General features: G+C 41.7%; 1 protein-coding gene across 2 annotated transcripts in view; it reads left to right on the plus strand.

Annotated features, from left to right (window-relative positions):
* Positions 1 to 25,435, plus strand: part of efl1 (elongation factor like GTPase 1) — a 79,622-nt gene extending 54,187 nt beyond the window's left edge. For both annotated transcript variants that reach the window (XM_042484793.1, XM_042484801.1), the window contains 7 exons: positions 1,330 to 1,477; positions 14,520 to 14,649; positions 15,372 to 15,498; positions 16,627 to 16,831; positions 18,140 to 18,672; positions 20,179 to 20,363; positions 24,169 to 25,435. In XM_042484793.1, the coding sequence (XP_042340727.1) occupies positions 1,330 to 1,477; positions 14,520 to 14,649; positions 15,372 to 15,498; positions 16,627 to 16,831; positions 18,140 to 18,672; positions 20,179 to 20,363; positions 24,169 to 24,357 (1,517 nt within the window). In that variant the 3' untranslated portion in view covers positions 24,358 to 25,435. The remainder of the gene's footprint in view (positions 1 to 1,329; positions 1,478 to 14,519; positions 14,650 to 15,371; positions 15,499 to 16,626; positions 16,832 to 18,139; positions 18,673 to 20,178; positions 20,364 to 24,168) is intronic.
* Positions 25,436 to 25,969: the final 534 nt, after the last annotated feature.

The raw sequence follows: 25,969 nt of genomic DNA on the forward strand, positions 1-25,969 counted from the left end.
CACAAGCACCGGGGAGAATCCATTTATTGGTGGAAGTATGTCCGACTCTTCCTCGGCAGGTGGAGATCTGCTCCCCTTCAACTAGTTGCAGTAAGCCTATATTGTTTATACAGTCTATGACACAGACTAAATCACAATCATAACTGTTTATTTACAATAACTTTGGGGTAGTAAACCGCTGCGTCAAGAAAGCTACATATAATGAAACGGCGCTGAGCAATCGGTGCCTTTACTGATTAGTTTTAAGCCACCTGAAAACATTACCAGTTGAACTGTAAGCTAGATTTAAAAAAAATCAGCACTTTGCCTTGCTGTAACACAGCCCTTACTTATGGGGATTTGATGCTGTTACATCAAGAACAACTGACTTCATTGAGAAAAACAGTCTTTTACTCCACCGAGCAGTGGCTTTTCTTGTCTGCCGCTGCCTCCATCAGCTATGGTGTAAAGGAAAATTAGGCAAAAATTCAGTTATAGTGTACACTTTAACTGATATTTATTTTTTTAGGCTGGCTAAAATCTGTTTTGCTGCAGTCCTATCCACAGCAGGACATTACTTGGCTTCCGTGCCTGTGTTGTAGGACAAGTCCCTCCCCTCGTGCTTAATGTTTTTTTTGAAATGCCTGACTCATTTTCCTTTCCCCCCTCATAAATACCCTATCCCTAACCAACAAGGTAGGCCAATGCAGTGACTGGGAGCACATGCAGAATGCAAAGCCAGTTTTAGTCCGACTGAGGAGTTTAGATGACACATGAAATCACCTTCCAATTGCATAACCTGGGTGTGTTAGTCAGACTTTGAGAAATTCAGTTTTGTATGATTTCAGTTGGACTAACATGTTAACATGTATTATAAAAGTCCAGTTTTAGTCTGACTTATCTTTCACACCACAAACGAACTGCACCAGAGTCAATTTGTAAGCAGACAAAGACCTAGTTTTTCTGTTTGGTCTGCACTAGGTTTGGATTGACAGCTGTCACAGCAGCCCAAATGAAGCGTACTAACCGGGCAAACAAACCCTACCCTGTTTGACCCAAACAGGGTAGATGTGAAAGCACCCTCAGTTTGTGTGTGTAACATGGTCTTTATTAAAAAAAAGTTGCAAAACAACAACAATGCTGAAGTTGATAGTTTGGACTGATGTTGTCCAACTGTAATTATATATTTTTTTTCAAGTTCTAGAGAGAAAAGTATCATTTGGTACCACTACTGAATTCTTGGTACAGGAATTGGTTCAAATGTTAAGTGTACCAATCACTAGTTAAGACTAATAATCTGCTAATACAGACATTAAGAAATTGGTTTCCACCTCATGTGTTTGTATCAAGGTGAGATGCCAAAGCTGGTGCGTGGGATGCGTTTGTTGAACCAGGCAGATCCCTGTGCTGAGGTTCTGATCCAAGAAACAGGAGAACATGTTCTAGTCACTGCTGGTGAGGTTCATCTCCAACGCTGCCTGGATGACCTGAAAGACCGGTGAGTGTTCTCCATATGTCTCTGTGTCTCTGGCTGTGTGCTTTTAAGGTTGCACCACTGTTATGAACAAGTCAAGTCCAGTTCATTTAGAGCTGCAACCATTAGCTCTATAGGTTGTGCGCCCACTCACTGTCAACCGGTTGGTCCACCAAAACATCCTTACCCTACCCTTTGTCTGCCACAGTTTTTGCCCTAGAAGGCTAAATTTGGAATGGAGGTCAGGTGTGTGCTCTTGTAGTGAGTGACTCAGATCTGAGAAAGTGAGAAAGAGAGAGAGAAAAAGAAAAGGAGAAGCTGATCAGGTTCCAGTTTCAGCACCATCCTTATCTAAAAACAGTGTGAATAAACACTCTGGATCACTGCTATATGCTGTTCAGAGGAAGCTGTAGGGTGGAAACACGGCTTGCATTCAGGAAAAGCTACCATGAGGCCGTCCTGTTGCGGTCAAGATAAACACACTACGTGGCTAACCGCCAGTGATGCAAGAGACGTAACCATTCAGGGTCTGGAGCATGTTCAAGGACACCACTGTCTACATCACTGATGACATCATGAATTCACTGAGTCTGTGGTGAATCAAATCTGTACAAAAACAGAGGCAACGCTCTCCAAAACTACAGTAATACATTCCACAACCAGAAACAATCAACCATCCAGGATGCCGTAGACACACACACACACACACACACTGCAGCCAGTCTGGAAGCATGGACAACTGTAAAATAGCAGCCTACAATGTCAGAGGAGGCAAAACAGACTAAATTGCATTGCACAAGCTGGTTGTAACATACCTTGTATGGTTTTATGGGATAAACAAATGAATGATTGATTGATTATACATTGACTGTTGCCTCTGTCTGTCTGGATGCTGCAGGCCTCCTCAGAAGAACAACACTGGCTTCCTGACAGACTTGTAGATAGATTTTAGAGAATGTTCACAATGGAACATTTAATTTGTCCTTTTGTGACTACTTTTGTCCCATATGATCACACATATTCAGTTAAGACCTAGTTGAGAGATGGGTTTCTTGCTGTTTTCAGAACATAGGAAGCCATATTTGATATCACTTTGTAAAACACTGGCCCTCTCTGTAACCTGAACATGTACACCGCCCAAGAAAGACAAATTTGTTTGGTATCGAGAAACAACTTTGCATTGGAACCAGTTATAAAAACAAATGAGGATTATAGTCATGTACTTTTAAAAAATTTTACACAGCCTTCTGCATTAGGTTACCTGTGCAGGAGACTGTGGCTGGGGGCACAGAGTGTTTTCCACTTACCACAGGATCGTTGGTTCCAGCTGGCTCCACTTGTTTGCATGTCTAAGTATCCTTGGGTAAAAAAATGAATCCCAAGTCGCTCCAGATGGCCGGGCCACTGCTCTGTAAGTCTGTGTGAATATTTAAGAGTAGCAAGTGGCACCTTGCACCTCTGACAGGGAAGAAATCGGAGCTATGGCAGGAGGTGGAGCAGTAACAGTCAGATGTTGCTTGGCTCACCTCTACTCATACAAGTGGTTCTGGAATCAAAGTCCTGGAAAGGGGCTAAACTAGCTCCTTTTCTGTCATTGCTTAGGGTGAAAGGCGATGGCCGTAGGGATACATACGAACCCCCAGTTAAACACCACTATATTTGAATTCTCCCCCCGGAGTAAGAGGGTCACTTCGATGCAACTGCAAGTTGCTGAGAGTATTTCTCTTAAGCCTCATTCCCACTGTGCAAAAAAACTGATATCATCCGCTAACATCTGGCTTTTTAATGCAATGACAATGCGTACGATCGGCATTCACACCTGGGTGAAATGACTCTGTCGTAGGGTTTTTCTCACACTCTGATCAGCATTGATGGGAACACAGCGACCAGGTGAATGCATTGATTTCAGCTCCTTAACCGGCGAGTTGCAATGATGTGCCGTCACTAATTACCAACCATCTCCTCCTAAGCAGCGCCAAAACACCTGGCGGCAACCTTAGTACCCCATGGTAGACACCAGCAAGAAGAAGGATGTCAGGCTGAAGAAGAAGGCCTTTCAGACTTGGTAGGCCTAGGGGTATTCTGAAGCAGCAGACAGGTATTAGCCAGAGGGGCTGCAGCTGAGGCAGTCACCGAAACAAAAACGTAAGTCCACGAGGAGTTTGAGGAGGCTATAGAGAGGTACTTTCAGATGGCCTCAAGGAAGTTCTGGTGAATTATTAGACACCTCAAGTGAAAGAAGGGCGTGTCTCAGGCTTCACAGGCTGTGTTGTATTTGTATTTTGTATTTATTTATTTAGCAGGACAGTGTGCAGAGACATTGAATATTCTCGTAGAATATAAAGATGGCTGCACCAGATTTAGCGTAGCGCTAATTTCCATCTGTAGTCCTCACATAAAAGACAGACAACATAGTACAAATCTAAAAATTATTACAATAGATAAATATACAGAGTAAAAAATAAATAACATGTACAAGTATAAAATAATACGTCAGACCTCCAGAATGCATACAACCCTGATATCAGAGACATCAGTGCAGACATGTCTGATTGCTCAGTATCCAGTCCTTGACTGCGCATGAGAAGCTGTGATGTTTTGTAATGTTTTTAAAATTGTCCGGAAGTCTATTCCATTCCTTCGTGGCTTTGTTGGAGAAGGCCGATTGGGAGAAGGTAGACCTTCTTCTTGGGACATTGCAGTCACCTCTGGATGCAGACCTTAATGTTCTACTTAGTAGGTCAGAGCGGGGCTGGACAAAAGTCTTCAGTGGTGGGGGGGGCAGAGTCGTGCAAAATTTTATGTACCAGGCGGAGATCAGAGTACAATATTAAATTGTCGAAGCTAAGGATATTATATTTTTGGTGGACCTTACAGTGATGGTGCCACCTTGACTTCTTGTCTAGGATTTTTAAAGCCTGATTATAGAGTTGTCTGAGTGGATTTAGGACTGTCAGCTTGGCTTGAGACCAAGATGAAATACAGTACAATATGTGGGAGGTAATCATGGCATCTAAATATGATTTTGCCGCTTCAGATGACAAAGAATTTCTGATGTGGCGGAAGTTCACACAATGTTGAATTTCAGTACACGGCACACTTTTTTTGACATGTTTTTTGAAGCTGAGGTTGGAATCCAAGATGACACCCAGATATTTAAATTCCTCAACATTTGTAATTACGTGATTGCCTACGCAGATGTTGGGACACTCATTTCGATTACATTTGTTGGAAAAATACATTGTAACAGTTTTCTCTGTGTTCTACGTAAGGCGAGACTTGTAGAGCCACTCAGTAACCTTCTCCATCGCCGCAGATAATTTGGCAGCAACTACATGTGCGTCTTTCCCGTGAGCAAAGAGAACTGTGTCATCAGCGTACATCAAGATCTCCACACCATCACATATGGAAGGCAGATCGTTGATGTACAAACTGAAGAGCAACGGCCCTAGAATTGACCCTTGCGGCACCCCAGTTGTGCAGGCTCTCAACGGAGATGTTTTATCCTTAATTTTTACACACTGGGAGCGGTCAGCAAGGTACGATTGGAACCATTTAATAGTGTTCAAAGACAAATTATAATTAGACAGCTTGGCCAGTAGCACTGAGTGGTTGACAGCGTCAAATGCCTTACGAAGATCCAGGAAAACAGCACATACCACCCCTCCCAAGTCAAGACTGGATTTAATGACTTCTAGGAAGTAACAGCATGCAGTTTCAGTCGAGTGTTTGGCTCTAAAGCCAAATTGCATAGGATGTAGCAAATTTTCTTTGTTGAGGTGCTCAATTAGCTGCTCAGCAGCAGCTTTTTCTATAACTTTAGAGATGGCAGGGAGTATGCTGGTGGGTCTGTAACTGCTTACTTCCTGTTTGTCACCTGATTTGAATATTGGTGTTACAATGGCAGTCTTCAGAGGAGGAGGGGAATACACATTCATCCAATGATCGATTTACAATATGCATAATGGGCGCAGTGAAAACATCTTTGTATTTCTTAATAAAGACCAGATCAAGTCCCCATGCATCCATAGCTCTCGAGTTAGACAATGAAGAGAGAATCTTATTTACCTTTGGTTCATTGATTTGTACAAAATTCAGGAGGGTCGCTGCTGTAGGAGAGACTCCTAATGCTTGGCAACTAGGACTCAGTTCAGACCCGTCCAAACCCACTGAAGGTGTTGGCTGCTCCACAGGAGAAGGGCTACTCAGTTGTATGACAGAATTTAAAAAATAGTTATTGAACATGTTTGCAATTACTACGCTGTTCCTTTCAGTGGACCGTGTTCCTGATGTGGCTGCTACACTATTGAGACAGTCTGCATATAGCTCTATATTTCCATTCTTGCTTCGTTCCCTCCCAGACAGTTTATCAATACAGTTCCATAACATTTTCATATTCCCTTGGCCTGTTGTATAACCTCTAAGAAAAAGTCTGCTTTTGCTTTTCTAAGCAGACATGTGACCTTGTTTCTTAGACTTTTAAAAATCAGTTGGTCAGTCTTCAGTCCTGATTTTAAGTGTTTTTTGAGGGCAGAGTCCCTTTCTTTCATTAGGAGCCACAGTCTATCGTTAAACCAAGGTAGATTTTGTCTTCGTCTACATTTCTGTAGTCCTGTTTTCATATATTTGGATAGGATTTGGCTGATGGCTGTTTTGAAAGTAGCACAGGTCTGCTCACTGTTCCCCACACAGGTTAAACTATCCCAGTTGGTTGACCTCATGTCTAGATCCAAGAGCTCTAAATCCCTCTTCGGAATAAATGATGTGTAGATCTTCTCATTAATTTGGTTTCTATAACGCGTCTTGGAGAGCTGTCTCGATACCAATGTGAGATTGTGGTCGGATAAACCAGTGATTAGATTATAGGTCTTATTAATGCGATCCAATTTATTTGTGAAAATTAAGTCTAGTTGAGTTTTAGAGGATCTGGTTATTCTAGTTGGGCCCTTGATCACTTGATTTAGGTTGAACCGTTTGGCTACACCTTTTAGCTTCTTAGAGCGTGTCTTATCAAGCCAATTGAGATTAAAGTCACCCATTAATATGTTGATCAGGGGGAGGAGAATTGCTGACCGACACTGGGGATATTGTCGAGAGTCCAAACATCTGGGGGAGGCCTCATCCATGTCCTTGGCAGAGGTTGTGGAGCTAGTCAAAAGGCTCCTGGCCTACAAGATCCCTGCTGTTTATAAGATTAGCCCTAAGAGTGCTGCATGGATGTTGAGCACAGTTTCTGTGGAACTGCAGAAAGTTTTACTTCCGGGTGCTGGAAACGGAGGCTCTGGCCAATTCTCAAACCTCAGATTCAGGAGGAGCAGTGAGGATTCCATCCTGGTCATGGAACAGTGGACAGTGTCTTTATCCTTGTTTGGCTGTTGGAGGGTCATGGGAATTTACCTGAGACCAAGGTTGCTCTCATTATCATCTCTGACTCTAAGTATTACAATATGAGCACATCAGTGAGAAAAGCAAGCACTTTTGATGGCAGAAACTTTGCCATATGCAGTTGCCTCACAGGATTACGTTAAAACTGTTGAAGATGTGTCGCAACTCCCAGCTCAGCTGATCTACTGGAGCGATTCCAAGACCCGTGGTAAATACAAATAATTCACACATCTAAACATGTAAACATGGGGCCCGGGTTGAAAAATACCAGAATTCCGCTTTAAGGCCAAGAAGGCCTTGTAACCCTTGTGAAGCTTTGGTGACCCCAAATAGGGGTTGGGGAGCAGTTGTTTGTGTAATGTTTCATTCTCTTGTGTATTGGTAAGCAATTTAAATGGCAACCATGAGCAGTGTAGCAGTATCAGAAATTGAGTTTGCAAGAATTAAATCCTAAAGCCTTAAAGTGGAACAACACTGGCTTCTCTCATTTCTACAGGATATGTCAAGATTTGCTTCAGTCTTAAAAACAAATAAAAAACCTGAATGTAGTTATTTTAATATTGCTGTTGACCCAGACCTACCGACAGGACGCCTCTCATGTAGGTACAATGTGTAGCTTGCGGACAAGCAACCAGACAGAAGCACATAGCCGACTTGCAACATCTTTATTTTGTTCTTGTCTAATGCTTAATGCCAAATGATTTTCTCAACCTGATAAAATACAAAATACTGCTGATTGCAGTGGTAGGTGGAAACAGTAGAGATGGATGACCCCCCCGCCCTTCAGCCTGACCTTCTTCCAAACCTCTTCTGCATATGTTAGCATTGCAAAACCCAGGAGTATTGATTAAATGAAATGCCTCTGTCATTTATGTGATCCATCAAAGTACTGTAGTCTGTTTTTTATGAACCTAGCGAGACTGACTATGAGGATGTGGTTAGTGCATTTCATAAACTGCAACCAGTACGCTTTTTAGCCCACAGATTATCTGTGCGTTTTATCATCGTCTTGTGTAGGTTACATCCCATAGAGTGTGTGACTCTATGTTGTTAGCTTTAGCTCTATGTTAGCATTGTGGAAATCATATTTTTATCAGTTTATTGACACCATCTATTCATTCTTGAAGGCAGCTGTGGTGAAAAGCTGTGCCTCTATGTTCAGTTAGCTCAGCTGATGCCGTCTCAGTGGGGAATAGAAATCAGTCAATTCAAAGGAGTCAGAGCAAACACTCCCCAGGAACTGCTCCCAAAATCAGATAGACATTATGAGGTAGTTAGCAGTGTGCATTTTTCTATGTCTCTACTTTTACGGGAGAGTAAATTCTAGCCCTGTTGGTTTCGTCTATCCAGTAGACTTCAGTCATGACAGATAGAGGACAGCTTAAAGATGAATATCAATTAGCATGAAGACATTTTATCATACCATCCCATACCTCAGATGAGTCTTTCTCCAGACATTATTGTGCAGCACTATTGATTGGATTTGTGTTACAGTCATAGACTGTATATAAAGATGAACAACGCGCCCCCAACTTAACCCCCGCTATGCTTAAGTGAGGTTAAAATATCCGAGATACTAGTGTTGCCATCTTGCGAGGGTGATGCCATTGAGAGAGCCGGATTCTGCGCAGTAGCGACATCAATGGTAGGGGTATTTCCGCCAAAACACCTGTCCGACCAAATGCGAGTAGCTCTAATGAATGCGAGTAGATGGATTGGCTCACACAGCTGTCAATCATGGTGGAAAATCTCCCTTTTGTATCACTTATACAGTGCAATTAAATAAGTCATTAAACTGAACTTAACATAAAAACAAACACTTAAACAAACATCAGGGTGATGACAACTAGAAACCATATTTGGAAAAAATTAATGTGGTGTGCACTTTTTTAGTTTGGCCCGTGGCCCATTCACTAATATGGTGGGGCAGCTTTATGACCTATATTGCAGACAGACACCAGGGGGCGATCCAGATTAAAAAGTTACACTTTGGGGGAGCTGTCTTGTTATCTATCTTTTTATACAGTTTACTACAGCTGAGTGAAGCAGCACAGGCAGGGAGGACCCACATGTAGAATATTTTAGAAAAGATGGTCTACTAGGGGAAAACAGGCTTACAGGCAGATGAGATGAGTCGCAGGTGGGCAGGCAAAGAGGCAGGAACAATAAGCAGGAAAATCCAAGAATGTTTTCTGTTGGAGCAAATGATCTAACAACAAGCTGGTGACAATGGCAGGTACATGTACTGAAGAGGGTGATGAGGTCATGGAAAGGGTTTGTGAGTGAGGAGGGAAACCCAAGTGATTGCTAATGGAAGACAGGTGAGAATTTGTTTAGAATTAGATTAGAAAATAGTCTGGGGAGAACTGGTAATTTAAGGGACAAAAATGATGAAGGAGAAGCAGCAGGGGCTGGAGACAGTGGCAGAGGGGAACAGGGAAGCCTTATTGACAAAAAGCACAAAATGCCACTTGAAATGTAATAGAGACACAGTGGATATCAACTGAACCCAAGCAGCTCTGAGAGTGAGCTGAGATACAGAAAGTTGCATGAACTGAAAGCAGATTTAATAAAGCGGAGTTTTCTCAAGGATCTCTTTCTGTTTGGCTCCACTCATTGGCCTGTCTCCCAGATCATGCTTCATCACACATATGACTGCAGTGATGACCTGGTGCCTGGCACTCAGGCTGCAGAGCTGACTCTTGGTCTCATCACCTCACAGACTCTTTTTTCCTCCTGCTCTCAGCCTGCTTTCAGAGCTGTTTGGCACACTCAAGGTAGTCTCAAATATGACTTTTACTAAGAAGTGACTTCCGCCCAGTCTCCATAGAGCTTATAACGACCATGGTCAGTTCTATTGATGCTTTTCATCCCCTTTTCATTTTCATTGTGTGTAACCGCTTGTCCTCTAAAGGGTTGTGTGGGGGCTGGAGCCTATCCCAGCTGACATTGGGCAAGAGGCAGGGTACACCCAGGAGAGGTCTCCAGACCATCTCGCAGAGCTGACACATAAGAGATAGACAATCAACCAAAACCCAAGAACACAAATCACATTTTGCCTCAGGTATGGAGGGTTGCAGTTGCAGTGACGTTGACATTAAGGGACAGATGGACGGACGGACAGAGGAAGTTTACACCAGGCACTGCAAAAATGTGGCCAAGACAATAGTTTAAGATTGACAAATAAATGTGACAAATAAATACGAGCATACAAAACATATGAATAATGAGGGAGGTATTTTTCTGGTTGCTCAAAATATAACTGATTAAAAAAGAAATAGAAAAAAATAATTAAAAAAATAATAATAATCATCCATCAATGGAGTGCAGTGTTCCTAAAGTGAACTTGTTGTTGTTGTTGCTGTGTGAGTCATGACTTGGCAGTGAGCCTCTGTCATGTCAGTGGAGGAGGATTCCTCTCTGCTGCCTGCTGCACTGTATTTATGGGATTCCAGCTGAAGAAAGGAGGCCATGTGTAATGCTGCTGCTATGTTTAGCCGGGCCAGACAGCTCAGGACAGAGATGGCAAAGGAGGACAGGACTAGCCTGCTGGCTGCTTAGCTCACAGAGTGGCCTCCTGATTGAATAGTGGATGGCTTGCTGGATGACTAGATCATTGGCTTGTTGTTCAGTTTGTTGGCTTGTTGCCTGCTGATGTGACTTGATGGATTGGTAAGGATTTTCCTTTGGCACGCCTTACTGCCCTCAAGAGGGCTGCAGTGACATTGTCATTCAGGGACGATTTAGCATTAATATGAGCATTCAGATCTTATTCTAGATCAATTTCTGCATCCCAACTCTGTTTTTCAAGCAATGATAATAGTAAGCAAAACTGTAATAATCTGAAAACTGAAAATTCAAAAGGATAAGAAGCTGACTACAAACAGCCATTGCACAGTGCAATTCAAAACAAGCTTAAGAGAACTCTGCTTTTAAACGTTAACTATTCAAGACAAACGAGTCATCGATTAACCCTTAGGGACTGTTGAACACATTTTACAAACTTTTCATTCTTAACTCATGATCATTTTGGCTGTGTTCATGTAATGAAAATACATGCTATTTCCACTAGTTGCACTGTCAAAATCAATGTTGCTGCAAATCATTGACATATCCCAGACTGTCATAAGCAAAATAAAAAAATTTTATCATCTAAAAGAATATCATCATCATGAGAAAAACCTGCCATTTAAAGGGTTTAAAATTCTGAAAATTAATAAATATTTGATCATTAGGATTGATGTTGGTTAAAAAATAAAATAAAATCAATGAAAGCATAAAATCATTAATGTATAATATTTTTTCTAGCCTGATTTTCCAAAGTACATTGTGTGTGCAGTGCAGTATGAGTGTGAATATTTAATGCTGCACAAAAACTAATAATGTACAGTATAAAAATCAATGTTGCTGCTAATCATTGACATATCCAAGGCTATGATCATTTAAAACATTAAATACTTAGCATGTAGTATATATGAAAATAATTCAGTTTTGTGTTTGTTTGTTTGGGTTTTTAAAAAAAAAAAAAAAAAAAGTCTAAATGATAATGGTATCGTGACAAAAACCTTGCATTAAAACAAATAAAAACTTTGGTTAAAATTCTGAAAATCAATAAATATTTGTTTTTCAGATTAGGACTGATGTTGGCTAATATATGGCTAATAATATTTTTTAAAGCTTGATTTTTAAAAGCATATTTTGTACGCAGAGCTGTCGCAGAGCTGTATGGGTGTGTATATAGTATATATATATATTAGTATAAGTATATTAAAGAGTGTTTAACACTTTGTCTAGGGAAGCCCTGTTGTATGGAGAGCAGAGCCAATCAGCATCCAGCCAAGCCAGCACGTTTATGGAAGCTGGTGATAACTGTTTTCTTAGATCGTTGACTGGCTCATGAACTGGCTGACTGGCTTCCTGACTGGCTGCCTGGTTGTCTGGCCAGGTGACTGGTCAGCACGTCGTCTGGCGGATGGCAGTGTGAGCCTTTTGTGACATTTCTGGCACGCAGTCTGACCTGCAGTGTGTGTCACACTTAGAATGAGGTCAGCGCTGCTCAGCCATTTTAGTGAGCACGAGATTGTGACATCACAGCTCCCGCACTCTGAAGGAATTCTCTCTCTGTATCCGTCATCAGAAGTGGGTCAGCTGCCAAACAATCAGAGACATGTTAAACAGTATTCACAAGTGCAGTTGATTGGATCTCAAGAGTTGACACAAACTCAGCCAGCCTTCATTATTTGGGAAGGTTCACAGCGGGTCAAGTTACATCTTCCTTAACTCTGCTGTTATTGTGTTTATGATAATATTTGTACTTAAATAGATAGAAAGACTACTCAGAGGCTAATTTCATCCAGCATCCCCAGACCAAAGCTACGGTAAAGAAGCTCCACATTATCATCAGCTGAAATTTTCACAACATAGAGTTGGATTCCATTTGGGTGTTTTCAAGGGCCTATTCTAAAACTTCATTAACTGCATCTTTTGGCCACACGGTGTAAAATGTACATGTTATCACTGTATGGAGTTGATATGGTGAACATGCTATCAAACAGTGGCTTATTTACACAGCTAGCAGACCCAGACCAACATTACTGTTGAGTTGAACTGAAGACTTGGTGAAACTTCTCTATTTGTCACCATGAGCAACACCTTTCACATCGCATAAGAAACAAAATGTGGTTTGGTAGTTTTACTTTTTTGTATTTCCTGCTGAAACATGATGTTGGGAGGTGACATAGCGCAGACAGAGATTATTCCTAAGTGTGGCCAATGGCAGTGCTGTCTCCTGGTTGACTGCATTGTGGTGGCAAATGGGCCGAGGAGGGGTGGGATGGTTGGAGTATGATAACCCGAGTAACTGCTAGGGATGTTAGTCACAAGTTTCATCATAATGTTATAATTATTGGTTAAATTGACTGCAGTAAGACATGTGAAATAGTAACAATCATTGTAATTTATAGCAAATATTACTCAAAGAGGAGAAATAGTTCATTTCTTGGGGACTATTTTTTGCAGCGGAATAATCCATAATGATGCACCGTTATGTTTTTTGGCAGCAGGACAGTGTATTTGGAATTTAATAAATAAATATACTACAGTATATTGTCCATTGTAATGAAGGAATATGTCACCAAGTGCAAAATGTTGGCTCACTGATGTGTTTTGAATAGTTTTTGGACAATGGTGCTCTCTGGCACTGAGGAAGAAGACATATCAGGCCTTGGATGCAGTGCTGTCAACTGTGATTATGATTATCTTTTGTTTCTTTTCTTAAGAACATAAAACACTAGAAAAATACTTGATATACAGCATACTGCAGAAAAATGCTTTAACTTGCAAGTGAACCTTGCACTGTGCCATTTATAAGGCATGCCTCCTCCAGGGTGATTTAAAGCAGAGACACGACAGGGACATGAACCAGGTGAATCACAATTTATGTAGTTTGGCTCCATATACCTTTCAGTATATATTTCTTTGTTATGTGAGATTTAAAAAAAAGCAAGTTCTTTAATAAAACTACAGGGGTATTGAGTTAGCTGTGTAAAGAAGGCTTTGTGTTTGCCCTCACTAGTCTTTCTGTCAGGAAGATATCCACGATTTCAAAGAGATCCAGATTTTAAAGATATTTAGTACACAGACAAGCCTGTGGGCAAGGAACTGTTGATTGAATGATGGTGTTGATGCAGACAATTACAGTTATTTTTTCCTACTCATAAATTATGACAGTAATTTAAAGAAATATCTATGATGTTTGAATATTTGATGTTCTGTTTTCCTGCTAACAGAACTAAGAGCTAACAGTATAAAACCACAAGATATTCATTTTACTGCCATATATGGCAAAGAAAATCATCAAATCTTCACATGGGGGAGGCAAAATAAAAACAACCTTATCTATTGATTGTTTCATCTTTACTTCACCCACTTAATATCACCACATTCGCTCTCACCCTTGTTACCATATAAATATGTGTTTAAAGCCTCATTTCCACAACACAAAAAAACCAGCTAACATCTGGCTTTTTAATGTAATGAGTATGCATATGATTGGCATTCACACCTGGGTCAAATGACTCTGCAATAGGGGTTTTTATTTGGCTCCGATTAGCATTCATAGGAACACAACACCCGGGTGGACGTGGTAATTTCAGCTCCCCAGCCGGCAAGATGCAATGACGCGCTGTCGCTAATTACCCTCAACTCCCCCTTAGCAGCACTGAAACATTGTTCTAAATTAGTCTGAATTGAGTTTGAAAGGGAGACTTTCAGAGATAAATAGTGAGTAAGAGATAAATAAAGAGAAGAAACTACTAAAAAAGTTTTCAAAGATTTGTGATCCTACTGCTTTCAACTGTTCACCTGTTCTCCTGCCTGTCTGTGACGTCGCACGGACACACCAACAAAACAGCACACACACACGCACACGCTTGCTCTCCAGCAGAAAGTTCAGTTGCAGTGGGAATAAAGCCAACGGCTCGTATTTAGTGGGTTTACCTGTATTTAAAAAACTTGCGTGCACATGCCAATTTTGGCTGGTAAGGGATATAATAACTTGTGTTCTTCCAGTATGTGACTGTAATGCTGGAGATTATCAGACTGGCAGGAAATTGATGGTGGTTGGTGGAGACCACATTAACTGCTAATGTCAGTAACAAGTTTTTCTCTTGTCTTTTTAAAGGTTTGCTAAAATTGAGATCAGCGCATCCAAGCCAATAATTCCATTCAGAGAAACAGTGATACGTCCTCCAAAAGTGGACATGGTTAATGAAGACCTTGGCAAGCAGCAAAAAGTTGCCATCATCCACCAGGTCAGTCAGCTGCACAGTCATTGAGCTGTCATCCACATCAGAGATAAAGCTGCTGTGTTTTCTGTTGTGAGCATGTAGTATCTGCTAACTGTTTGCTGGAAAATAGCACATAGGAGGAGATTCCTTTTACAGTTGTGTGTTAATTGTAAGATTAGTGGCATGTTTTACATTATCTGTTCACCCCTTTGAGCCAGTTTGCAGTCTTAGATCCTCAGGTGGGGCCCTTCTGGCCGTTCCAAAGTCGAGGCTTAAAACTAGAGGTGACCGTGCCTTCGCCCTCTGCTTTGGAACAAAACTGCCTGAGGAGATGAGGCTGCAGAATCACAGACTTCTTTTAAATCACTTCTTAAAACGCATTTTTATAAACCTGCTTTTATTCAGCCTCAATCATCTTAATTCTATTATAAATACTAATCTTTCTGTGTTTACTGCTAATAGTCTTTGAATTGTATTTTCCCTAATTGGTTTTAAATATAAATAAAATTATTATTATTATTATTATTATTATTATTATCATTAGTAGTAGTAGTAGTAGTAGTAGTAGTAGTAGCTGCAGCAGTATCTGAGCACAATTCAGAGGTCACAAGTCAGAAGTAGTGATGGAGCAGAGAGCAGATTTCTTGACTGGACTGAACCTCAGCCCACAACGTTTACACAGAGATCCTCTCTCACTGCCAGTGATGGGTTCATGAATCTGTTGGTGTGTTTGTATGTGTTGCTAGGTGAAGGAGGAGGCCTCTCAGGGTCGTCTGTCCGATACCCTACATGTGGACCCCAGTGGCCTGGTCACCCTCACCACCCCCAACAGACTGGCCACTGTCAGCGTGCGGGCGATCCCTCTGCCACAGGGTAAGACCTGGACCCAGCAGCTGGGCCAAAGCTCTCAGTATACATTCAGCTCTCTCTGTTATGTGCTGTGTTAACCATGTCTGAAGGGAAAAGTGTTTTATGATCTTACTGCGGGGCCCTGCCTTCACAGAGAAGAAGATAGAAAAATGTAGAAGGTAGATTTATTAGTCATTTTTTTTAAACAAAGTTTAAAAAACAAAATTTCATTTGTCCTTGATCCTTGATCTTTGGAGTTGAAGGATGAGGGGGGGCGCAAGGTCCGTCTATCCAGTGCAACAGCTTGATCTGGGATGTTAGGACTTAACCATGTCTCTGTGAAGATGTATGCGGAGCAGTCTCTAATTTCCCATTGCTGAGTGAGCCTCAATCACATCTTATCCACTTTCTTCTCTCATGACCGGACATTAGCTAGAAGAAGGCTTGGTAGAGGAACAGCTCTCAGTCCAAGTCAGGTCAGCCTCACCCTGACCCTGATGACGGCTCTCCTCCCTCTCTTCGTCTGGCGCTTTCGGTTTCGTTTCTCCCCTCTGCTCTGACTGGCCGCTTGGCATACGCCGTTGCTGGGGATCCTCTCGTGGTCTGCTGCATTCAGTCCAAACCCCACACAACTTTTCCAGATGTTGATAAGTGCTTCTGAATTGTAGAAAAGTCGTGCTTCAGTAAGAGGGGCCATGGTGTTGAAGAAATAGAAAGCAAAATATAATTATGTCCAAACTTGACATAAACAAAATAAAACTCCTCAAACTGTCTTAGTTAATCTTGTTACTGGTCTAGTTAGTTAGTCCACTCTTCCACCAGCTCTAGTGTCAGGGAGCACAGGTTTACAGACCAGCCAAAAACTTTATACCACCCTGCACTTTTACACAGAACCAACGGCGGCATCATTCCGCTCCACTGTGCGACTATTCACTGCATTGCAGCATCTCGCAATCCAAAGAGGTGTGATGGGCATGACGTTAAAGCACATGATAAGACTCTACATACAAAACAGTGAGGCGGCAAAACGGCGTGATATTTCTGACTTGAACAGGCAGTGTAACTGTGGCTAATGCTACAGAGGCTGAAGCAACAGAGGTGTGAAGTGTCTTAGTTTCAGTTCTATGCCAATAATGTTGTTCTTCCCCACAGAGGTGACCCTTCTGTTGGAGAACAGCACAGAGCTGATCCGGACTCTGGAGCAGGTAAACATGTCCCTGAGGGAGGGGAAGAGTCTGGATGTCAGCCTCAGGACCCTGGAGGCCATCTCGGAACTCAAGGCCCAGCTGGAGAGTCTGCTGCAGGGGAGGAAGTGGAGGAATGCTGTGGAGCGTATCTGGGCCTTTGGGCCTCGCAGGTAAGACTCCGATTCAGTGATGTGGACATGCTTCAATGGACTTTGACTCCTGCAAGACAGATTAAAAGTAGAGACACAGCAAGGACATGAATCAGGGGAGACGAAATATATTTGATTTGCGCTCACATGGAGCATAGCAGTGTGCTGACAATAAGAAAAACAACTGCAGGGTCCAGGAAGCCAGCCTTTATTTGAGACAAGCCTTTATTCCTAGTCTGTTTTATTCACCTCTTTAATCCTATTTAACTCAGAAGGCTTCCTGTTACTACTCTGCTTCTATTTTAATTTGCAGTTAATACAAACTCAACACTTGTTCACCTGTTGTCTTGATGCATTCAGGCTGCAGGATGGGCTCACATTGTTCATGTCTGTTTTCTGACGTTAGTCTGATGCCCATCTGTAGTTTAAAATGTTCGCTCGCCGTCATCATTCCTCCCCTTCATACTGGCTATTCAGAGATCCTCCCTAATGCTCTTCCAGTGACGGGGGACAAAGCACTTGTTCTGTGAAAAATTACATTCCACCATTTAGTTGAACAGAATATGAGGTTTAAGTAATCTTGAGTTAGTCACGTTTCGAAGCTTCTTCCTTTTTTTTTCTCCTTTGAGTTTCTATTCCTCTGACGTAGCTCAGCACAGAAACATTCTGCGGGGAAATAGAAAGAGGTGATTTCAGACTAAAAAGAACTTGTAAATGATGACATATTCCATTTTTCTATTTTTCAAACAAACGCTGTTTTCATGCTCAAGTGATTTTCAACGGCTTTGCCATTTTGTCACAAGATGTTAAGATGTCAGTAAATCCTGCCAGAGGCTCAAAGGCCATGATTCCTCCCTTTGCTAATCAACTTTTGTATGTTACACTATATGTATAATTGGAGCTATTGTAAAGAAGTTAAGTGTGCCCTCACTTAGTTTGTTTTCTAGCTGGCTTTTAAAGTGGACCAGCCTGTATTGTTGGTGCAGGACATCCTGCGGTTTTCATTTGAGAATTAAAGATCAAACAATTAAATGATAAACTTGAAAGTAAGATTATTTAGTGGTTCTGACACAAATGTGAATCCAGGTTGATGTGGCTCTGTGTCTGCTGGAGGGTTTAATAAGAAACTGTTTGCTAACATATTTGCTAGAATAACTTTATATGACGATAATATGTGATTGCTGTGTTTACAGCTTGGTGCACCTTCTCCAAGTGGCCAAAAGATCTCAATCAATGCAGCTTAGGAGTCAGTGAAGGAATATTAACACAAAAAATGATTTGTAGTGCCTTCTCAAATATTATTCATAGTGTTACTGTTGTTGTTTTCAGATATGGTCCCAATATTCTGCTGAACAGTGTGGAGGGCTACCAGCGGCCCTCGCTGTGGCAGTGTCTGGCCAGGGGAGACAAAGCTGGCGAGGCTGGATCTCAGGCCGCCATCACACGAGACCTGGATAACAGCATCATCAGCGGCTTCCAGCTAGCATCTCTATCAGGGCCCATGTGTGAAGAACCCCTAATGGGCGTTTGCTTCTCTGTGGAGAGGTGGGACATCCAGTCTTCAGCCCTGCCACAACATCAGGACTCCTTGGAGGAGGACACCATCTCCCATGAGGCTTTAGCGGACAGCAAAGTGAAAGGAAGCACTGAGACATGTGCCCAGACGGAGGGCACAGCAGCAGGAGAAGCGGGCCAGGCCAGGCACAGGCCCGACTCTTCAGCTGCAGACTGCTACGGGCCCGTCTCTGGCCAGCTGATCGCTGCCATGAAGGAGGCCTGCCGTCACGCCTTCCAGGCTCAGCCCCAGAGACTCATGGCTGCCATGTACACCTGCGAGGTCATGGCCACTGCTGAGGTGCTGGGTAAGAGAGATGTGTCAACATATTTCTGCTACACAGAGAGAATACTCTGTAAATTCTGACAATGATCAGTCTCTCTAGGTTGTTTTTTTTGTTTCTTAAAACTGTGCACAAGTCTGCTATGACCTTTACAATGTGTGTGTTTTTTGTTGTGCGGCTTCTTGTAGTGTATGAAAGTGTGAACCTTTTTTCTCTCATCATCACTAAGCTGATAATATTTCATCTATTGTGTGTGTGTGTGTGTGTGTGTGTGTGTGTGTGTGTGTGTGTGTGTGTGCGCCCACATGTCTACTCTGTGTGTTAAGTGAGTGTCCATGTGTCTCAGCTCTTTGTCTCTCCCATTCTCAAACCTTATCTAAGGTATCACTAAAGAGCAAATTGTAATTTCCACAGTTTTGCTGCTGTGATTTTATTGTGTGATGTAGATTTTGTCAGCTGCTCATGCCCACGAGGCCATCCACACACACTCATGTTGCTTTGCGCAGAACTCTCCACACACCACCGAAATCATCTCACCATTTTGTCAACTCTCCTCCGCCTGATTCTGTTAACTGGCCAGCTGAAGTTTTCACATGTAAACAAAAAAAATCAAACATTAAGGTAAAAGTGCAAAAGATGAGCTCCAGCTACAATTTGACTGTATGGACGAGCAGCACCATCCCTGTGTTCATCTCAAATGGGACTTGTTTTTGAAGTGTTGAAGTGTTTTGACTCTTTAAGGGACTTGACGACAGCTGAAGTCCATTCAGTCTCTAAGTTAGCTTTTTACTAGCTACTCAGTACTACTGTTCCTTCTGTAGTGGTTTTCTAAACATGCCACGTCTTTTGCTGATCTTTCTAAGGAGCAGTTTGTCCTTTATTATATTATATGGCTATCTACTGCTAGTGGGCAAATTAAAAAGATAAGTGAATAAAAAACAGGTATGTGTTTAAAAATGTTCTGAAAAATCCAGCATCAGTTGGGCCATTAATCAAGTTAATCAAGACTACTTAACATTTTTTTCTGTTCACTCCCCAATAGCAGGACTATTGTTTGTAGATATGCACCAGGAAGGATCTATGCAGGCGGCACTTATGTGTTTTCATAAACTGATAGTAAATAAACAAACAGTTGTCCAACATTTCCTGCAAGGTGGCAGACATGGCCACAGCAAAAAATCACGGTCGACAGCGATGGCCGCCACTTTCAGTGAGCGGTGAAATGTTAAATAGGCTACTTTTTCACCGAAAGACGAAACAGTAGCGTACATCTCAATTGTATGGGATTTTTTAACAAGCTGTATGATGCTAGAAGCAGCTGGTCCCCAGACATTTTCACATTATATTATCTGGCCCCCATTTGAAAAAAGTTTGGACACCCTGGGGCCATAGTTTGAACCTTTGTCCCCAGTGTGTTAAAATGACCTCACCTGGAAGGGTATTTCTTGAAAACAGCCTTCCAGAAGTCTGATCACGTCTTCTGCTGTGTATATTGGGTGTGTCCCATCCCTGTGTCTCTTTCTCTGTCAGGCAGAGTATATGGTGTGCTTGGGAGGCGAGAGGGCCGCGTCCTCCACGAAGAGATGAAGGAAGGGACGGACATGTTCATCATCAAGGCTGTCCTTCCTGTGGCTGAGAGCTTCGGATTTGCCGACGAGATCCGCAAGAGGACCAGCGGATTGGCGAGTCCACAGCTCGTCTTCAGCCACTGGGAGGTGATCATTTTATATATATTTCTATATTCATATGACAGTAGCACATTCTGCAACCTGTCCAACCTGTCCAAACACATCATGACTTCATTATTTTATTTTAACTTGGTATTAAAAAAGTGATCAGTATCTGTATCTCTTTATATCAGTGGTTCCCAATCAGTTCGACTCATGTGTCATGTGACAGACCCAGACAACTGAAGGCAGGAGTACGCTACTTTTTAATAGTTTTGCTAAGAAGTTATTCAGTTCCTATGAAGAGGCTGGCTAACACTACTACCAATGTGTGTCAGTCACATAAGCTGTACTGCAGGTCATTGCGGTGCCTGAGATCTCCACAAGTGTTGCTGCTCTTTCCTTAAGAATGTGGTCAAATCCTCATGTACATCACATCCTAACAGCAGTGTGTTCTGTCTGCATCCACACCTGCATTTACATGTTTTTCTTCATCAGCATAGGATATCCACACAGACATATGGTGCAGATGGGAATGGGGTTCATGTGTCATAAATGTGTCTTTTTCCTGGGGAGATTTTCTTTAGAGCAGTTCCAAAACCGGATGTGTAGTGTCAGTATTTTTTTTTCTTCTTCATGGGTTTAATATTGTAGAACTTGATGTCTGCGGGGTGCAAGAGCACTGTCTACAGAGGGGTTTCATTCAAATGTGACTGGATCATCCAAGAATCCTGTGAATACGGGCTCTAAGATGGCTACATTTTTAAAAAAGCATCTTTTTCCTCCTTTTCCATTTATCCTCCATAAGTCAGTGTTTTAATCACCTGAAGGTGGAACTTTTCAATATCTCTCTGTATGCAGTTCTTGAAACAGAATGACAATCCTGGTTGGAGGCTGTGTGGCCTAAAAACTATAAGGGGAGTTTTCTGACCCTCTCTGTAATTTCTCATTTTATGTCACTATAACAAAATGACTATCACATTCAAACATCACTTTTAACCTACTCTCATTGTAGGTTGAGAGTCCAAAACTGTAATATAATGCCATATAGCCTGTAGAGCACATATAGTCCCTTTGCATATGTGTCATGACCTTCTTGTCATCATTTTAACTCCCACCATCTCACACTCACACATGCGCACACACACACACACACACACACACACACACACACACACACCACACACTTGACCCCCACAGCTTGCAGTTGTTGTCTCTTGCCTCATTAATTGTTGTCTGATTTCATTTATGTGCAGACGCCTCCTCACAAAGAGTTGGTCCTGAACCCCCTGTGGTCCCTCTCAGCTTCAGGACTCGGCTGCTGCTTAGAGCCGATGTCAGCATTCTTCCTGACAGTGATTGGATATGGCCAGAATATTGGATTAACATATGAATGAGCACAGAGGCAGAGAGAGCAGATTTTGAGCGTTGTATTGTTGTGTAACTGGAGGGTTAGTGGCTCCTGTGGGGACATTTACATTAGATTTCCATCACAATTGAGCTTCTGTTGAGCTGCAGACTGGTGAATCATGTGAATAAGTCTTGTATTGATCAGCCAGAGAGTCTGTCAGATATAATGCACATAATGTATGAAAGATGTGCAGTAAGGTTTGAATTGAGTTCCCAGCTTAAAGTACAACCCGATTCCAAAAAAGTTGAGACGTTGTTAAAATATGAGTAAAAACAGAATGCAGTGATGTGCAAATCCATTTTGAGGAATGTTCAATTAAATGTGGTATAAAGACAAGATATTTGGTGTTCAAACTGATTTAAGTAAGTGAACATCATTGTTTTGGGGGGGTTGTTGGTAAATATACAAGCATTCTGAATGTAATGCCTGCAACAGGTGCCCAAAAAATTAGGAAAGAGGCAACAAAAGACTGGAAAGTTGTGGAATGGTCAGAAAATATAAATAGATAAACAGGTCAATTGCTAACAGATGACAGTAAAATGATTGAGTATGAAAGAGGCATCTTTGAAAGGCTCAGTCTTTCACAAAGAAGGATGGCATGAGGTTCAGCACTTTGTAAAAGAAACTGCGCAGGCAAACAGTCTAAGAACATTTCTCAACACACATTTGCAGTAATTCAGGATTTCACCATCTACAATTCATCATCTCATCAAAACAGAGAAATGGAGAAAATCTCTGCATGTAAGGCAGAAAGATGAAAACCAACCATGAAAACCAACATTGAATGCCTTTGAGCAACCTTTGACCCCTCAGGCTGCACTCCATTAAAAACCTACATAATTGTATAAAGTATATTTTCCTCTGTGTTTTTGCTCTGGTCCACATGTTCTCCTCACCTTACGGTAACTTTATGAGGAAGGTATGAGAAACCTGCTGAACTTGTACGATTTTACCCTAAGAGCCAGAGCTTAAGACAATACTTCACAGTAACTGATATTTTGAAATAATTCTACCTCATCAGACTGCGAGTTTCTGACACATATGACTACTGCCACCTCACTTTTCTGTGGTAACTGTTTGTCACATACACTTCTTACCCACACAAACTCAGCAGCAGAATTCCTTGATAGTGTCACCCATTTACAATTAATCATTCAGTCAGCCAGTCATGTACTTAACTGTTGCAGAATTGCCTATCCACGCTCACCCCCCACTGGATCCCATTGTGCTCCAGCATATGCTGCTCACGTGTGGCTGCTGTGTGTCTCCTGTAATCCCCCTGTTGTTGGAGCTTGCTCTCTGCCATCTGTCCCAGTGTAACCAGAGCCAGGTGCAGGACCCTGCTGCCTGTGCTGCCATTGTGATTGTTATAGTGTGTGTGTGTGCGTGTGTGTGTGTGTGTGTGTGTGTGTGTGTGTGTGTGTGTTGTTTTTTTTTTGTTTGGGGGTGGAGGGTACTGTCAGTTGATGCGGTAGTGTGTGGCAAGTTTTGTGATAATCCATGCAATAGCTGTTGAGACATTTCACTCAGAACATGAGTGTAGACTTCATGGTGGCACCAGAGAAAAGGTGAGGGATCACCAAAGTCAGCAGCATTTATTGTCTGGGAACATCGGATGTCTGCCAATTCTGTCATGTTGATGTAGAGACATTTTGCAGAGAAATTTTTGACCTTCTAATGGCACTAGCTAAAAAGTCAGAGCATCATCATCATGTCTCGAGGGAAAGACAGGGGAATGTGAGGGTCTGTCCCCGAGTAAGAGACAAAGTTACACCATTGGTCTGTCAAGTGTTGGACTTTCTCCACTGGCCATTGCTCTTTTTAAAATAAATAGCTGCAAACTGTCCTCAAATATGTCCTCAGGAGGCTTAATCCTTAATTACTCAGTCAAACATACCTGAGCAATTTCATGTGATACGCCACTTAAAGAACAGATTTTACTGGAACCACTACAAAAATTTCAGATGAATAATTAATAGTCAGGAATTCCCACTATGACCTATTATCAATGGAACAATCTCGCCATAATTTAGCTCAGTGACTATAGGCCAACACGATCCAGCCACAGACAGTACTCTCTTACATACTTTCTAGAGCGTTAATCGCAGTGGAAGGTGTCTAAACTTCAGAAATGAAAAGAATAAAAAAAGAACAAATTTTTTAAAAAATAAATAAAAACAACAACTGCAAAAGCGGCTGTATTTGATGACTTCAGAATGACAATGGGCTGTTTAACCCATATACAGATGTTTTTGTGATGTAAGCAAATACAAAGAGTAGCTTTGCATTATATTCCTTATAAGGAGAATGAAGACTTATGTCAAAAGTAGTTCAACTTGACAAAAAAATCAACCAAAAAGGACCAAACTGACATGCACGCATGGGGAATGTTGCTTACTGTCACTCAGCATGACATTTCTGTCGCTCTCCTCTGCGCTCCAGGTGATCAGCAGTGATCCATACTGGGTTCCCACCACAGAGGAAGAATACCTGCACTTTGGGGAGAAAGCCGACTCTGCAAACCAGGCCCTCAAATACATGAACGCTGTCCGCCGCCGCAAAGGCCTATACGTGGAGGAGAAGATAGTAGAGCATGCAGAGAAGCAGAGAACACTCAGCAAGAACAAGTAGAGAAGGGGACACACAGAGGATACTGTCAGACGCAGCTCCTCCAGTCAGGCTGTGAAACACTGCTGACATCCATCCATCCGTTCATCTAGCCAGGACTGCACTGCACACCAGAGACTGTGCTCTTTTAACAATGTTATTCATTACAGAGGGACAGATGTGTCCAAATGCAGCAGCAGTGGAACTGCAGAAACAAATGGGAAACTACTCTTACAGCCTTGCTGTTCATCAGGGTTCCCACAGTCATGAAATGAAACTAGAAAAAGTCATCCAGGCATGGAAATGGTTTGAAATTACCAGAATAATTTGGAAAAGTTGAACATTGTTTGGCTATTGTTCAAATTATGTTCAGTAAAATTTCAAAACATGTCATTAGTTACACGAAATATGTCCCTTGTATTACTAATTTAAAATCTTGTGCTGCACTTTGTGACTATTAAACCATCAGTGTCACATGACACACATAGACCAGACCAGCAACACATCATCATCTCTGTCACACCCCCTGCGGGGCAAAGAAATATGTTGTCACATGAGGAGAGAAAGGAAAATATCATGGGTTATTTAAGACTCTCACACTGACATCTGCGGCACAGTTGATATGTGAATAATCAGTGTGAGAGTGCTTAATGGCTAAATGACGCTGCTGACAGTTACCACTGATGGACAGCTGGAGTGGGAGGCTGCCGCAGTAACATCAGCACAACAACTAAGCACAAAACTAAAGGGACATGACAGAGTTCAATTTTTATTTATGACAGACAGTCACATGAGAGTGTTGAATGGCCGAGCAGTGTGCTGATCTGCAAATGCTTTGGAGGTGTGTTTAATAATGTATGGATTTATTACTATATGGCCTACACATTTAAAACAACTTACATAAGGTCATAGAAATTGGGTAAAATATTATGAAAAAGTTTTGAAATTTCATTGATGAAAATGTGTAGGATCCCTTAATTTGACAGTTGCATATTTTCTTGTGCAGCAGAATATATTTTACAATTAACCTGTGTGTGAGTTTTCATTAAATGGGCTGACTGGTACATACATATTGAGAATAAAATATGTATCACACAGTCGGTCACCTTTTGCGGAATCTGGTTGTTTTCATTTGTTTTAAGACTTAAATTTGTTCATGCGGAAAGATGTCATGGGCAGTAAATTCTGACCAATGAAATGGCCCCATTGGATGGTAAGTGATAAACAGTGTATTAAACACGTGCTAAAATTTAGTCTCAGTTAAACAGAAACTCTGTGATAAATTGACATTTTATACAGCTTTAAGCATAATTTTATGATACTTTTTATAATCTTGTTTACGCTGTTTTACGTACGTGTTTCAACCAGGTTTCAGGTTTTTGTCATTGGATATTTGGATTTTTTTGTTATTTTTAAAGATTATTTTTTGGGGGCTTTTATTGCCTTTAATGGACAGGACAGTTTAAGTGTGAAAAGGGGAAAGAGAGAGAGGGGGTGACATGCAGCAAAGGGTCCAGACTGGAATTGTACCCGTAGCCGCTGAGGTGAGGATACAACCTCTGTATATGGTGCGCTGCTCTATCCACTGATCCACCAGGCACCATGGATGTTTGGATTTTTAACTTCAGGATCCAAC

Source organism: Plectropomus leopardus, chromosome 1 (genome assembly GCF_008729295.1).
Source record: "Plectropomus leopardus isolate mb chromosome 1, YSFRI_Pleo_2.0, whole genome shotgun sequence".
Taxonomy (NCBI): domain Eukaryota; kingdom Metazoa; phylum Chordata; class Actinopteri; order Perciformes; family Serranidae; genus Plectropomus; species Plectropomus leopardus.